Below are 14,829 nucleotides of genomic sequence, written 5' to 3' on the forward strand. Positions count from 1 at the left end.
TTTCACACAGTAATTGCGCAGCGATTTTTCAAACGCATTTTTTGGGGAAAAAACACACTTTTTTAAATTTTAATGCACTAAAACACACTATATTGCCCAAATGTTTGATGAAATAAAAAAGATGATCTTAGGCCGAGTACATGGATACCAAACATGACATGCTTTAAAATTGCGCACAAACGTGCAGTGGCAACAAAATAAATACATGTTTAAAAGCCTTTAAAAGCCTTTACAGGTTATCACTTTAGATTTACAGAGGAGGTCTACTGGAAAAATTACTGCACTCGATCTGGCCTTCGCGGTGATACCTCACATGCATGGTGCAATTGCTGTTTACGTTTGACGACAGACCGCCGCTTGCGCTTGCCTTAGCGCGAGAGCAGGGGGCGACAGGGGTGTTTTTTTTTTTTTTTTTTTCTTTATTATTTTTTTGCTTTTTTAATCTTACTTTTAAACTGTTCCTTTCATATTTTTTTTTTTTAATCATTTTTATTGTTATCTCGGGGAATGTAAATATCCCCTATGATAGCAATAGGTAGTGACAGGTACTCTTTTTTGAAAAAATTGGGGTCTATTAGACCCTAGATCTCTCCTCTGCCCTCAAAGCATCTGACCACACCAAGATCGGTGTGATAAAATGCTTCCCCAATTTCCCAATGGCGCTATTTACATCCGGCGAAATCTAAGTCATGAAATGCTCGTAGCTTCCGGTTTCTTAGGCCATAGAGATGTTTGGAGCCACTCTGGTCTCTGATCAGCTCTATGGTCAGCTGGCTGAATCACTGGCTGCATTCTCAGGTTCCCTGTTGAGACAGGAGAGCCAGCGAAAAACACGAAAGACGGTGGGGGGGGGGGGCATTCCCTCCCACGGCTTGTAAAAGCAGTCTAGAGGCTAATTAGCCGCTAGGATTGCTTTTACATGAAAGCCGACCGCTGGCTGAAAAGAATGATACCAAGATGATACCTAAACCTGCAGGCATCATTCTGGTATAACCACTCAAAGTCGTGAATGGCGTACCTGAAGACAAAAAAATGGTTAACAATGGTTAACAATAAACAGTAAACAGTAAAATATAAATAATTACATACCTGAAAAACAAACATGATAAAACATAATAACAATAACAATAACAATAACAATAAAACATTGCAGAATAGAATACAGTAAAAAAAGAGCAGAACAATAGAGAGAGAGAATAGAGAGAGAGAGAACAATAAAACGACAACTATTTTTTTTTATTTCATATATTTTTTTTTCTTTACACTTTTTTTGTAACTAACTTTTATAACGGTAACCAGTTCCAGGTTCGGGTCTCTCAAAATGCGATGGCATCTTGGGAGACCCTGTGAAAGTGCGCCTAGTCTGTGCAATGCTGTACCCTACGCTATTACTCAACTAGTGTATAGTAGCGTTCAAAACATTCACCAATGCAAAGACCAGGATTGTCAGGACAGGAGGGACAATAATAGCGGGTGTCACGCCTATATCCGCGCTTGCTGCAGACACGACATCTTTTTGGGGGGGTTCGCTGGGTAGGGGTACTCGGGAGGACATATAAATGCCTCTCATGCAGCCGACTGCATTTGGTTGGGGATGTGAATGGGGGAAGTACGGGTGCTGCAGAAGCGGTGGGTTCCCAATTAGGATTGGCGAATGCAGCAGGAAGGGCACTATGGGCACGACGGGCCTGTGTTTGTCTTCTTGGTGGCAGCGGGACACTACTTGTGCTTGCCACCTCACCAGCTTGAACTGCACTTATGGGACTCGCCACGTCACCACGTGTTACTGCAGTGCTGGTTTGACTACGACCGGGGTGTACTACGCCGCTGGTGCTTGCCAGTTCCCCAAAACGCTACCAAAAAAACTGTTAGCGATCGCAGGGATCAGGCCTGACTCTGCGAACGCTGCAGTTATGCGTTTAGTCTTTTGTAAGTGACAGTGATCGATCGATACTGCACTTGGGTGGGCTGGGCCGGGCCGGGCGGAGGGGCAAAACGCAGGTGCTAGCAGGTATCTGGGCTGATCCTGCTAACACTGCGTTTTTGGGAACCCTAAACTGCTGGTGACACTAGTATAGATCTGATCAGATCAGATATTGATCCGTTCAGATACTATACCACTAAGGGAGGTGTACGGTGCGTGCGTGGGTGTTAGCGGTACTGGCGCTAACCTGACGCTGCCTGGGGCTGGTGCTTGCCAGTTCACCAAAACGCTACCAAAAAAACTGTTAGCGATCACAGGGATCAGGCCTGACTCTGCGAACGCTGCAGTTATGCGTTTAGTGTTCTGTAAGTGACAGTGATCGATCGATACTGCACTTAGATGGGCTGGGCTGGGCCAGGCGGAGGGGCAAAACGCAGGTGCTAGCAGGTATCTGGGCTGATCCAGCTAACACTGCGTTTTTGGGAACCCTAAACTGCTGGTGACGCTAGTATAGATCTGATCGGATCAGATATTGATCCGTTCAGATACTATACCACTAAGGGAGGTGTACGGTGCGTGCGTGGGTGTTAGCGCTACTGGCGCTAACCTGACGCTGCCTGGGGCTGGTGCTTGCCAGTTCACCAAAATGCTACCAAAAAAACTGTTAGCAATCGCAGGGATCAGGCCTGACGCTGCGAACGCTGCAGTTATGCGTTTAGTGTTTTGTGTCAGTGATCGATCGATACTGCACTTGGGTGGGCTGGGCGGAGGCGCAAAACGCAGGTGCTAGCAGGTATCTGGGCTGATCCCGCTAACACTGCGTTTTTGGGAACCCTAAACTGCTGGGGACGCTAGTATAGATTTGATCGGATCAGATATTGATCCGTTCAGATACTATACCACTAAGGGAGGTGTATGCTGCGTGCGTGGGTGTTAGCGGTACTGGCGCTAATCTGACGCTGCCTGGGGCGACGCATATCACCGCCGGGCGATCGGGGGGCTAAACCTTTATTCGGTAATAAACGGCGGGTGCCCTGACACTATAAAAAATAAACAAACTAACCAGCGTCAACTGTAACGGTTATACGGTGATCAGTGGTGAAAGGGTTAACTAGGGGGCAATCAAGGGGTTAAAACATTTATTAGATAGTATATGGGGGTCCCTGACGCTATAAAACGCTGACGGCGAACCTAAATATTTACCTCACTAACTAGCGTCACCAGCGACACTAATACAGCGATCAGAAAAATGATCGCTTAGCGACACTGGTGACAGGGGGTCATCAAGGGGTTAAAACTTTATTAGGGGGGGTTAGGGGGGTACCCTAGACCTACAGGGGGGTAACAGTAACTGTGCTAACACAGTAACTGTCACAAACTGACACAGCAGTAATCAGAAAAAAAAAAAAAAAAAAAACGGCTGGTGTCAGTTTGTGACAGGGGGGGGGTGATCGGGGGGGGATCGGGGGGCGATCGGGGGGGGGATCGGGGTGTTTAGTGTGCCTGGCATGTTCTACTGTGTGTGTAGTGTTGGTGCACTCACTCACATGTCGTCTCTCCTCGGGCCGGAACGGAAACTACCGACCCGAGGGGAGATGACATCACTTCCTTTGCTGCTGTTTAGCATACAGCAGCAAAGGAGTGTTCCTATTGGCCGGCGGCGATCGCGAGGGGGGGGCCACGATCGGATGGCCTCCCCCTCGTCTCCGATCGCCGGGGGACAAAACGGGACCGCCTCGGGCGGCGGGGGGGTCCGATCGGACCCCCCACCCGCGGGAGGCAAATCACGTACATGTACGTGATTTTGCCTGCCCGTGCCGCCTTGCCGACGTACATCGGCGTGAGGCGGTCCTTAAGTGGTTAAAATGATAATCCTTCCTAAAATAGTCTATGTCTTTCATATATTACCAATGCTCCACAAGCCCAGAATTATACATTCCCTGTTAGCGTTACTCAAAAAATACATCTGGCAATGCAAAAGAGCGAGATGTTCTCATATACATCTCATCCGCTACAGGAAAGTCAGAGGTGTGGGCGGGTGTGGTGGATCTCCAGGAGTATTACCCTGCCACCCATTTAGCGCAATTAAAATACTGGTTTAATCCTCAATCTGAGGTTTTATGGGTAGAAGTCAAGCAGTATCTAGTGGGGACTTCCAATCTACTCTTACTGCTCATAGTGGATGTCTGAAAACCAATAGACGTGAATCTACTACCTTTAAACACACGTACCTCCCTGTTTGGTTTGAAGAAAACTAATTTGGAATACGTCACTAGCCACCCAAAGGCTCAATATAAGAATCCCTATAGACACATTAGAACTTCTCCTCCCTTATTTGCAACTTGGGAACTGGGTAGACCTTGGAGTGAGGTGGGTAGATGACCTTTTCAATGGCACATTGGTAAAAGAAATGTCTGTTCTGAGAACAAAATGGGTTTCCCAAAGCTAATATTCATATAGCAAAATATTTGTGTAAGCACCCTCTTCCTATGGTTTCCACGGATTTATCAACTTGGACATTCTTTTCCTCCACTTCTACAAAAACTAGAGGAATCTCTGTTTTACAACCTACTCCAACAGAAGATGGTGTTTGTGAAAACCAACCCACTCCTTAAAGGATACGTTCACCTTTTTTTTCTAAATTCCAGCTCCCCTAATACCAATAAAGCATTATTGTACTTATTTTGCAAAAATAAAACAGCTTTCCTTTTATTCTGCACACACTTACCTAACTCTCTTCATAGCTGCTTAAAAACGCTGCTCGATTACTTCTGCCTTACTTCCTGTTCAGACTTTAGGTCATGACACAGGAAGGAGATGACCAGCTGAAGGTAGATGATACAGGGTGTGTGCTAATGAGATCAGCTAGTCAACTTCTTCATGTGTCATGACCTAAAGTCTGACCAGGAAGTAAGGCAGAAGCAATCAAGCAATGCTTTCAAACAGCTGTGAAGACAGTCAGAGGTTATCACAGCATACAGGTGACCCGGAAGCAGTTGTTAGGCTCCCATTCAGACCCCAGTCTCTGTTCTGGGAGCGTGCTGTGCAGCGCGCTCCCAGCACAAAGACAGATATGCATATATGCCCAGTTTAGTGAGGCCGCATATTTGCGTACTGTCTGTGTGAAGGGGTCAACATTTAAGATGTATTATATTTCTTTGTTATAGATTATTTCTTTTATATGTAGTTCATTTTCTAAAAGTTACACGTGTGCTAATATGGAACAATATTTCCCACCAGAAAAAGAATTCAGGAAGGAAGAGACAACACAAACCCTACCGGATCTAGGTCAGTATATGACTGGCTGAGGAATGTAACAATTTATGAACACAAATAGCAGAATAGGAGATGTTTTGAATGATTATTTACAATTGTAATTGATTGTATTATAGGTTCACTATTGTCTGGCCTAATTTATTTTCTAAAGAAGTTTAATAGAAGTTTAATATTTCAAGAAGATTTCTCACAATGTTTTTTTTACATTTTCTCATTTTCATTTTAGGAACTACATTTTACAGTATATGAACATTTGAGATTTACTACATTTGTATTAGCTTTATTTGTAGATTGCTACTTGTAAATGTAGTTCATTTTCTGAAAGTTACATGTGTGCTAATATTTAACAATATTTTTTCCAGGAAAAGAATTCAGGAAAGAAGAGACAACACAAACGCCGGATCTAGGTCAGTATATGACTATATACTATATGGCTGAGGAATGTAATGATAAGTGAGCACAAATAGTAGAATAAGAGATGTTTTAAACGATTATTTATTACTTTATTGGATTGTATCATAGATTCATGATTTTTTGACCTAATTCCTTTGCTGCGAGTTAATTTTGGTCTAAGGCCTCATTCACACGAGGCGGAACCGCTCAGCAGAGTCGGCCAGCTCAGCAGGAGATCTCTCCGTTGATCTCCACTGAGCCAGTGGATGACAGGTCCGTCTCTGCTCATTGAGCGGGGAGGGGCCTGTCAGAGCGCTGCTTATTTCTATGAAGGGATCAGATGAAAACGGACATGCTGTCATCCGATCCGATCTGCCCAGACAGATGTAAACGTATCGCCATAAATGAACTCTCACATCATTTTTAAAACTTTGATTTATTTCCCAGGGGACCGAGTGTTTACAGCTCTAGAAGGTGTCCTGATTGCAGTGTAAAAGCACCTGTTTTTTATGTAAAGTCGACTGTAGCTCCACCCCAGTCTGAAGCCCAATTTATGACCATTCCTGTGTGGGAGGGAACAGCCAGCACTGAGCTTCCACCCTCTCTCTAAGTTGAATGTTCTTTTTTGATTATTAATCAACAATTGGCTCTACCCTGCAGGCACTGACTATTTATTCACAACAGAAATTAAACTTAAATCAAACATTTTGGTTGATTTTAAAACATCTCACACACTGCTGAACATTTGTAATTTCTCGCTTCACTTCTGAAAACGACATATTATACTAATTGTTAACGATATTTTCAACCTAGACAAATGCAGACAAGCGCTGTAGTATACAGTAGGTGTTATTTATTAGCCAGCAACAATGGGAAATAAATATTTATTCATTACTTTGATTTTTATTTTCATTTTTGGCAAGCAAACATATGCCTAGACATCTTTTGGAAGCAAATATTTTTATTATAACATCTCTAGAGGTGGAATTTTGGAACTGTTTAATATGTAATAAATGTGTTTCTTTTTGTGATATAATAACCCACACCACTATCTTGCATGGTTAAAATATAATCCAATATTATCCTCTTGCCGACCGCCCACAGTACATTTACTGTGGGCGGGTGGCACATACAGGCATACATTTTGCCTGTACAGACCCAGTAGGGCACCGCGGCTCCCTGTACCGGGCAATTTCGAGTGGCCCAGGGATCATGTGAACGCTATGCGATCACATGTAGACAATGTCAAAATAGCTGTTATGAATGAATGTAATTGTGATTGGCCCACAGCTATCACGTGGTACCTGGAATAAGCCCAGCACCCTGTACAATGTGATTAGCTGTAGCCAATCACAGATCATTAGTAATGACATCTGTCATGAATATAACCCATTCATAACAATTCAAAACATTGCTGTTACAATGGCTGTCATTATAACGGCAATCAGAGTCTAAAAAAATCCCTTTATATCCCCCCCCCACACTAATGCCCTGTTACCATGGTGACACTGAACTACTCTTACGAAAGTATATAAATAAATAGTGAGAAAATAATTTAAAAAGTCAAAATCTATTTAAAATATTAAATAAAATAATTTAACCACTTGCTTACTGGACACTTAAACCCCCCTCCTATCCAGACCAATTTTCCGCTTTTAGCACTGACGCACTTTGAATGACAATTGCGCGGTCATACAACACTGTACCCAAATGAAATTTGTATCATTTTTTTCCCACAAATAGAGCTTTCTTTTGGTGGTATTTGATCACCTCTGCGGTTTTTATTTTTTGTTAAAAAAAATGTAAAAAGACTGAATTGAAAAAAAAAAAATTATATTTTGTTATAAAAAATTTAAAACAGGTAATTTTTCTCCTTCTTTGATGTACGCTGATGAGGCGGCACTGATGGACACTGATAGGTGGCAGTGATGGGCACTGATGGGTGGCAGTGATGGGCACTGATGGGTGGCAATAATGGGCACTGATCAGTTACACTGATAGGCAGCACTGCTGGGTGGCACTGATTGGCACTACTGGTGGGCATTAATAGGTGGCACTTGTGGACATTGATAGGTGGCACTTGTGGACATTGATAGGTGGCATTTGTGGGCCTTGATAGGTGGCACTTGTGGGCACTGTTAGGTGGCAATGGCAGGTGACACAGATGAGGCAGATGTGCCTCTTCCACTTTGGGACCGATGTCCCTTGCAGCTGAGCTGGTGATTGGCTTTTTTTTCTACTCAAGTTATCAGTGTGAGTAGAAAAAAAAAATGATTACCGATCTTTTGCTTACATCATGTGATCAGCTGTCATTGGCTGACAGCTGATCACATAGTAAGGGCCGGGACCGCCCCTTACTAGGATCGGTGATCACCCGAGTCTCAGTGACTCGGGGATCACAGCGCGCTTGGCGTGCGCCCTGCTCAGCGCGCACCCTCCTGGGCGCATGTACAGGGGAGCCCATCATATGACGGCCTCCCGGAAATTCAGGTCCGCGCTGTGACCATCATTCGGCCATAGTGCAGATGTCAAGTGATTAAACATGATAGACTTCTTAAATCTCTTAGATTGAGCTTTTACGCTCATCAAAACAAGGCAACCTACAGCAAAATTTTTAGCTCATAGGATTACAATGCAAAGAGATAAAGCTCAAATTCCACATCTTTTCCATCCTTTTAAACAAACGCAAACTTTTAAATCCTCAAGCCATAGCGGATGCCTTTGTGGATTATTATTCCTATATAACCTGAAAGAAGATGCCTCTACACCTCAACCCTCTGAAACTTCCATCCAGTCCTTTTTTGGCACGACTACACCTCCTAACTCTATCAACCACACAATTGGAGATGCTTAATTCTCCATTTACAGCCCTCAAAATTAAAAAGGTTATAGATTCTCTTTCCTCAGGTAAATCATCTGGACCAGACGAGTTCACTAATAAATACTACAAATTTTTGAACAAACTCTTTCACCACATTTGGTAACTTTGTTCCAAGATACAGTGTCTGATAAGTTGTTCCCCAAAGAGATGCTGAAAGCATTTGTGGTCACACTTCCTAAAACGGGTAAAGAGCCTAAAGTACCGGTAAACTTCTGACCTATATCCCTGTTAAATTTGGATGTGAATATTTATGCTAAGTTGCTGGCAAACCATTTGATTGAGGTTATCCATACTTTAGTAAAACCAGATCAATTATGATTCACAAAAAACAGACAAACAGCAGATGCTACCAGACGTATCATCAATATCCTGCACCATGTGGAGACAACTCAAACGCCTTCTCTGCTTCTCTCTTTAAATGCATAGAAGACATTTGATAGAGTCCACTGGCGACACATGTGAATGGTTCTGGAGAAATTTGGTTTTAAGGGATCAATTCTTTCTGCCAATCCTAGCACTCTATCTGGAACCATCTGCACAGGTTTACACCTCCAGCCTTCTATCCAAGACATTTGGGATCTCAAATGGTACAAGACAGGGCTATTTGCTTTTTCCATTGATTTTTCGCTTAAAGGATAAGTTCACTTTTTATTAAAAAAAATTATAAATGCACATTTTTTTGCAGGTAAAAAAATGTGCATTTATTATTTTATGTTGCAGGAGCATGGAAAGCAGCAGATCACTGATACCATGCAGATCTCAAATAGTGGCAGCTAGTACAAGGAACTTCTCCCTATACTGCTGCCACAGGGAGGGAGGAGCAGCAGATGGCGGCTGCAGCACTGGGAACATGTAACATGTTCCCAAAGGTAAACTTATCCTTTAATGATACAGCCATTGGGAGAGGCCATCCATTCTAACCGTCTTATCTCTGGGTTCCTTGCCGCTCATCGGGTTCTAACAAATTTTAGTACCCTATCCTATAATAAGGTAAGTAATCTCTGATTTTGGACCTAGGAGTACACAAATATTTTCACCACAATTTGAACGAATCAACTGCCTTACTCCTGGGCCGAACACAGCACTCCGGATCTGGGCATAGTTTTAACATCCTCCACAGCATAGTTTTAACATCCTCCACAGCAAAACTATAGGAAGCTAATTTTAAACCCCTTATTGAGAAAATCCATACGGAGCCCCAATGCTTGTCCCCTTTTAAAATGATGATCCTTCCTAAAATAGTCTATGTCTTTCATACATTACCAATCCTCCACAAGCCCAGAATTATACGTTCCATGTCAGCGTTCCTCAAATGGTACATCTGGCAATGCAAAAGAGCGAGATGTTCTCATATGCATCTCATCCGCTATAGGAAAGTCAGAGGTGTGGACCTGGTGGATCTCCAGGAGTATTACCCTGCCACCCATTTAGCGCAATTAAAATACTGGTTTAATCCTCAATCTGAGATTTTATGGGTAGAAGTCAAGCAGTATCTAGTGGGGACTTCCAATCTACTCTTACTGCTTATAGCAGATGTCTGAAAACCAATAGACTTGAATCTACTACCTTTAAACACACGTACCTCCTTGCTCAATGTATTTATCCCTATAGAAACATTAGAACTTATCCCCCCTTATTTTAAACTTTGGAACGTGGTAGACCTTGGAGTGAGGTGGGTAGATGATCTTTTCAATGGCACATTGGTAAAAGAAATGTCTGTTCTGAGAATGAAATATGGTTTTTCCAAAGCTAATATTCCTTGTCAAAAGAAGTTTATTGAGTATACAATGTTATAAAGATACATAAAGATACATAAAGTAAGTTTACAAGGATCTATAAAGTAAGCTCATTGTTTTACAGTAGGGTTTATATAGGTAAATATCATGAAATTTCAAATATTAAACATTGGGTTCACGTAAACCTAAATTAAAGATATATATCATTTCCTTAGTTACTTTTGTAGGTATTTAAATGATTTATACCTACTATACATATTGTTTACAAGTAGAGTGTATATAGGTCAAATAAATTCTGATAATGAGCTTTAATCGTAAGGTGGAGAAAAGGAAAGAGAAAGAAGAAAAAGGGTTGAAAGGTAGAGGTATGGTCCACAAGGTTGTCCCGCTCGTCAGTTTATTATTCTTTTTAGTTCTCTTTGAAGGCTTAGAATGGGTGTCTCTGTAAGTCATTTAATCTGTTACCATGGCAACAGGACAGAGTCATTGAAATTTGACAGGAACTGTTGTTTTATCCAAGGATGCCAAAGTTTTTAAAATTTGGAATTTGATTTTGATCGATGGCTACCATCTTAGCATGGGACATTGTATTATTCATTCTGTGAATTGTTTCTGCTAGTACCAATGTAGGAGATCTCCATGCCTTGGCCACTGTTTGTTTTGCAGCCGTTATTAGTTGGATCATAAGTTTGAATTGAGAGAGTGTTAACCATTCCGGTTTTAGATTAAGTAAAGTTAAATATGGATCTGGTTGTATTATTTTTTTAAATATTTTAGATGCAATCACGAAGACTTCCTTCCAGAAGGTTTGGATTACTGGGCACGTCCACCATATGTGTAAATATGTGCCTATTTCTGGGCATCCTCGAAAACAAAGAGTTGAGGTATTAGGTGAATATTTTGCCACTCTAGCTGGTACAAGGTACCAGCGAGTTAGGACTTTATAATTTGTCTCCAGTGCTAAGATGTTGGGTGAAGATGACTTAGATGTGAGCCATATATTAGACCAGTCCGTGTCTTCTAAAGTTCGTCCCAGGTCCTCCTCCCACCTCTGAACGTAAGAGGGTCTATTAAGATTTGCTACTCCATATAATTGATTATAAAGTGATGAAATTGTACCTTTAGCAAATGGATCTTTTGTACAGATTGATTCAAAAATGGATAATTGGGATAATGGTGTATCCCCCTTTAGGAATGGTGTATAGAAATTTTTGATTTGGAGATATCTAAATATCTCAGAGTTTGGTAGATCATATTTTTCTCTAAGCGATGGGAATGAAAGGAATGATTTAGATGCTATGAAGTCATTTAGTGTCTGAATGCCTGATGTTGTCCAAGCTTTAAAAGAATTTGGGTAGATCCATGCCGGATAAAAGGCCGGATTTCTGATAAAAGAAAGGAGAGGATTGTGTGGAGATTGTAACTGATATTTGGTTTTTAGTTTATCCCAGAGAGATAAGAAGTGTTTAGTTATGGGATTATGAATTTTAAAGCGGTCTTTAGGATCAAGCCATAATAAATTTGATATTAATAGAGGGTCATTTTCTGAAGCCTCTATAAATACCCATAATGGGATTTCCTGTTTTGCATGGTATTTGGACAGACTGGCCAAATGTGCTGCTCTGTAGTAGTTAGTAAAATTAGGGTATCCCAGGCCTCCTTTATTTTTGGGAAGATGTAGTGTGTGTATAGGTATACGTGGTTTAGAAGAGCCCCATATAAATGAAGTTGCTCTTTTTTGTACTATTCTCAAAAAATAGGAAGGAATTGGAATAGGGAGGACTCTGAATAGATACAGTAGGTGACCGCGATATTGTGTCAATCTCGCCGCACTTCTCGGCGAGATTTGACACCTACGAGCCCCGTCGCAGGAGCCAGCGCCGAGATGGCTCACTCATCGGGAAAGGAAAACTTTGTCTTCCTCCCGCGATGAGTGACAGGCAGCGCTGACAGCTGTCTGGTATGAATCCTGAGGCGGGAACACCGCGCCAAATTTTAAATGAAAAAACCGGCGTGGGTTCCCCCCTCGGAGGCATACCAGGCCCTTGGGTCTGGCATGGATTGTAAGGGGAACCCCCTATGCCGAAAAATCGGCGTGGGGGTCCCCCCCAAATCCATACCAGACCCTTATCCGAGCACGCAGCCCGGCCGGCCAGGAAAGGGGGTGGGGACGAGCGAGCGCCCCCCCCCCTCCTGAGCCGTACCAGGCCGCATGCCCTCAACATGGGGGGGTGGGTGCCTTGGGGGAGGGGGGCGCCCTGCGGCCCCCCCACCCCAAAGCACCTTGTCCCCATGTTGATGAGGACAAGGGCCTCTTCCCGACAACCCTGGCCGTTGGTTGTCGGGGTCTGCGGGCGGGGGGCTTATCGGAATCCGGGAGCCCCCCTTAATAAGGGGGCCCCCAGATGCCGGCCCCCCACCCTGTGTGAATGAGTTTGGGGTACATGGTACCCCTACCCATTCACCTAGGGGAAAGTGTCAATAGAAAAAAAACACACTACACAGGTTTTAAGAGTCATTTATTAGTCAGCTCCGGGGGTCTTCTTCCGACTTCGGGGGGTCTCCTTCCGACTTCTCCCGGTGTTCGGCCTCTTCTCCCGGGCCCCGCCGCTATCTTCTTCCAGCTCTATTGCTAGCGAGGGGCCCGGTCTGCTGCCGCCGTCTCGTCGCCGCTGTCTCTCCGCCGCTGTCTCTCCGCTTCTTCTCTTCTTTTCTTCTTCCCCGATGTTGACACGACGCTCTCTCCGGCTCGAATGCTGTGTGCGAGCTGCGGAGCCATTTATATAGGCGGTAACCCCACCCCCTTACGACGTCATGGTCCCAGCATGCGCAGGGACTCTGGCGTCATAAGGGGGCGTGGCCCCAGAGTCCCTGCGCATGCTGGGACCATGACGTCGTAAGGGGGTGGGGTTACCGCCTATATAAATGGCTCCGCAGCTCGCACACAGCATTCGAGCCGGAGAGAGCGTCGTGTCAACATCGGGGAAGAAGAAAAGAAGAGAAGAAGCGGAGAGACAGCGGCGGAGAGACAGCGGCGACGAGACGGCGGCAGCAGACCGGGCCCCTCGCTAGCAATAGAGCTGGAAGAAGATAGCGGCGGGGCCCGGGAGAAGAGGCCGAACACCGGGAGAAGTCGGAAGGAGACCCCCCGAAGTCGGAAGAAGACCCCCGGAGCTGACTAATAAATGACTCTTAAAACCTGTGTAGTGTGTTTTTTTTCTATTGACACTTTCCCCTAGGTGAATGGGTAGGGGTACCATGTACCCCAAACTCATTCACACAGGGTGGGGGGCCGGCATCTGGGGGCCCCCTTATTAAGGGGGGCTCCCGGATTCCGATAAGCCCCCCGCCCGCAGACCCCGACAACCAACGGCCAGGGTTGTCGGGAAGAGGCCCTTGTCCTCATCAACATGGGGACAAGGTGCTTTGGGGTGGGGGGGCCGCAGGGCGCCCCCCTCCCCCAAGGCACCCACCCCCCCATGTTGAGGGCATGCGGCCTGGTACGGCTCAGGAGGGGGGGGGGCGCTCGCTCGTCCCCACCCCCTTTCCTGGCCGGCCGGGCTGCGTGCTCGGATAAGGGTCTGGTATGGATTTGGGGGGGACCCCCACGCCGATTTTTCGGCATAGGGGGTTCCCCTTACAATCCATGCCAGACCCAAGGGCCTGGTATGCCTCCGAGGGGGGAACCCACGCCGGTTTTTTCATTTAAAATTTGGCGCGGTGTTCCCGCCTCAGGATTCATACCAGACAGCTGTCAGCGCTGCCTGTCACTCATCGCGGGAGGAAGACAAAGTTTTCCTTTCCCGATGAGCGAGCCAGCGCGACATTCACAGTACCCTGTCGCCGAGAACCAGCGCGACGCTATCGCGCTGGAAACACAATCTCGCGGTCAGGTACTGTAAAGCAATTTGGGTAGAATAGTCATTTTGATGGCATTAATCTTCCCTATCCAGGATAAAGGAAGTTGCGACCATTGTTTTATTAGATTTGTGATCTGTCTTAATACAGGAGGATAATTGGTTGAGAATAAGTCAGAATGAGATGCTGTTAAATGAATTCCAAGATATGGGATTGATTTTTCTGCCCATGTGAATGGGAGTGCAGCCCTAGCCGGGATCAATTCCATGTTTGTGAGTGAAATATTAAGCACTAGGCATTTCTTAGGATTAATCATAAGGCCGGATAGGGCTGCAAATCCATCAAGAGCTGGTATTAAGTTAGGACCAGAGACCTGTGGTGATGATAGAAAAAGTAATATATCGTCTGCAAATATACATCATTTGTGTGTAATACCTCCTACTTCAATGCCAGTTATAGTTTGGTTTGTTCTGATGTATTGGGCCATGGGTTCGAGTATAAGGGCAAATAATAAGGGAGATAATGGGCAACCCTGTCGGGTACCTCTTTCGATATTAAAGGCTTCAGATTTGTATCCAGCATATTTTATATAGGCTTTGGGTTTATTATATAATGCTTTGATCCATGTTAAAAAGTGGGGTCCAAAACCCCATTTTTGTAATGAATATTGCATATATTGCCAGGATACTGTGTCAAATGCCCTCTTAATATCGAGAGATAGAAAACATAAAGGGATTTTCCGTTTTTTAGCAATATGTGCC

The 14,829-nt window shown here is 44.3% G+C and overlaps 1 protein-coding gene across 47 annotated transcripts in view; it reads left to right on the top strand.

Annotated features, from left to right (window-relative positions):
• The window catches only part of LOC141148329 (interferon-induced very large GTPase 1-like), a 420,233-nt gene that overhangs the window by 189,215 nt on the left and 216,189 nt on the right, over window positions 1-14,829 (top strand). For 27 of the 47 annotated variants that reach the window (XM_073635660.1, XM_073635670.1, XM_073635662.1 and 24 more), the window contains 2 exons: window positions 5,165-5,212; window positions 5,563-5,607. The exons of 7 other annotated variants lie outside the window; for them this stretch is intronic. In XM_073635660.1, coding sequence (XP_073491761.1) covers window positions 5,165-5,212; window positions 5,563-5,607 — 93 coding nt within the window. The remainder of the gene's footprint in view (window positions 1-5,164; window positions 5,213-5,562; window positions 5,608-14,829) is intronic. 13 more of the 47 variants (XM_073635667.1, XM_073635679.1, XM_073635689.1 and 10 more) reach the window with 2 other exon arrangements.

Source organism: Aquarana catesbeiana, linkage group LG06 (assembly GCF_042186555.1).
Source record: "Aquarana catesbeiana isolate 2022-GZ linkage group LG06, ASM4218655v1, whole genome shotgun sequence".
Lineage (NCBI taxonomy): Eukaryota > Metazoa > Chordata > Amphibia > Anura > Ranidae > Aquarana > Aquarana catesbeiana.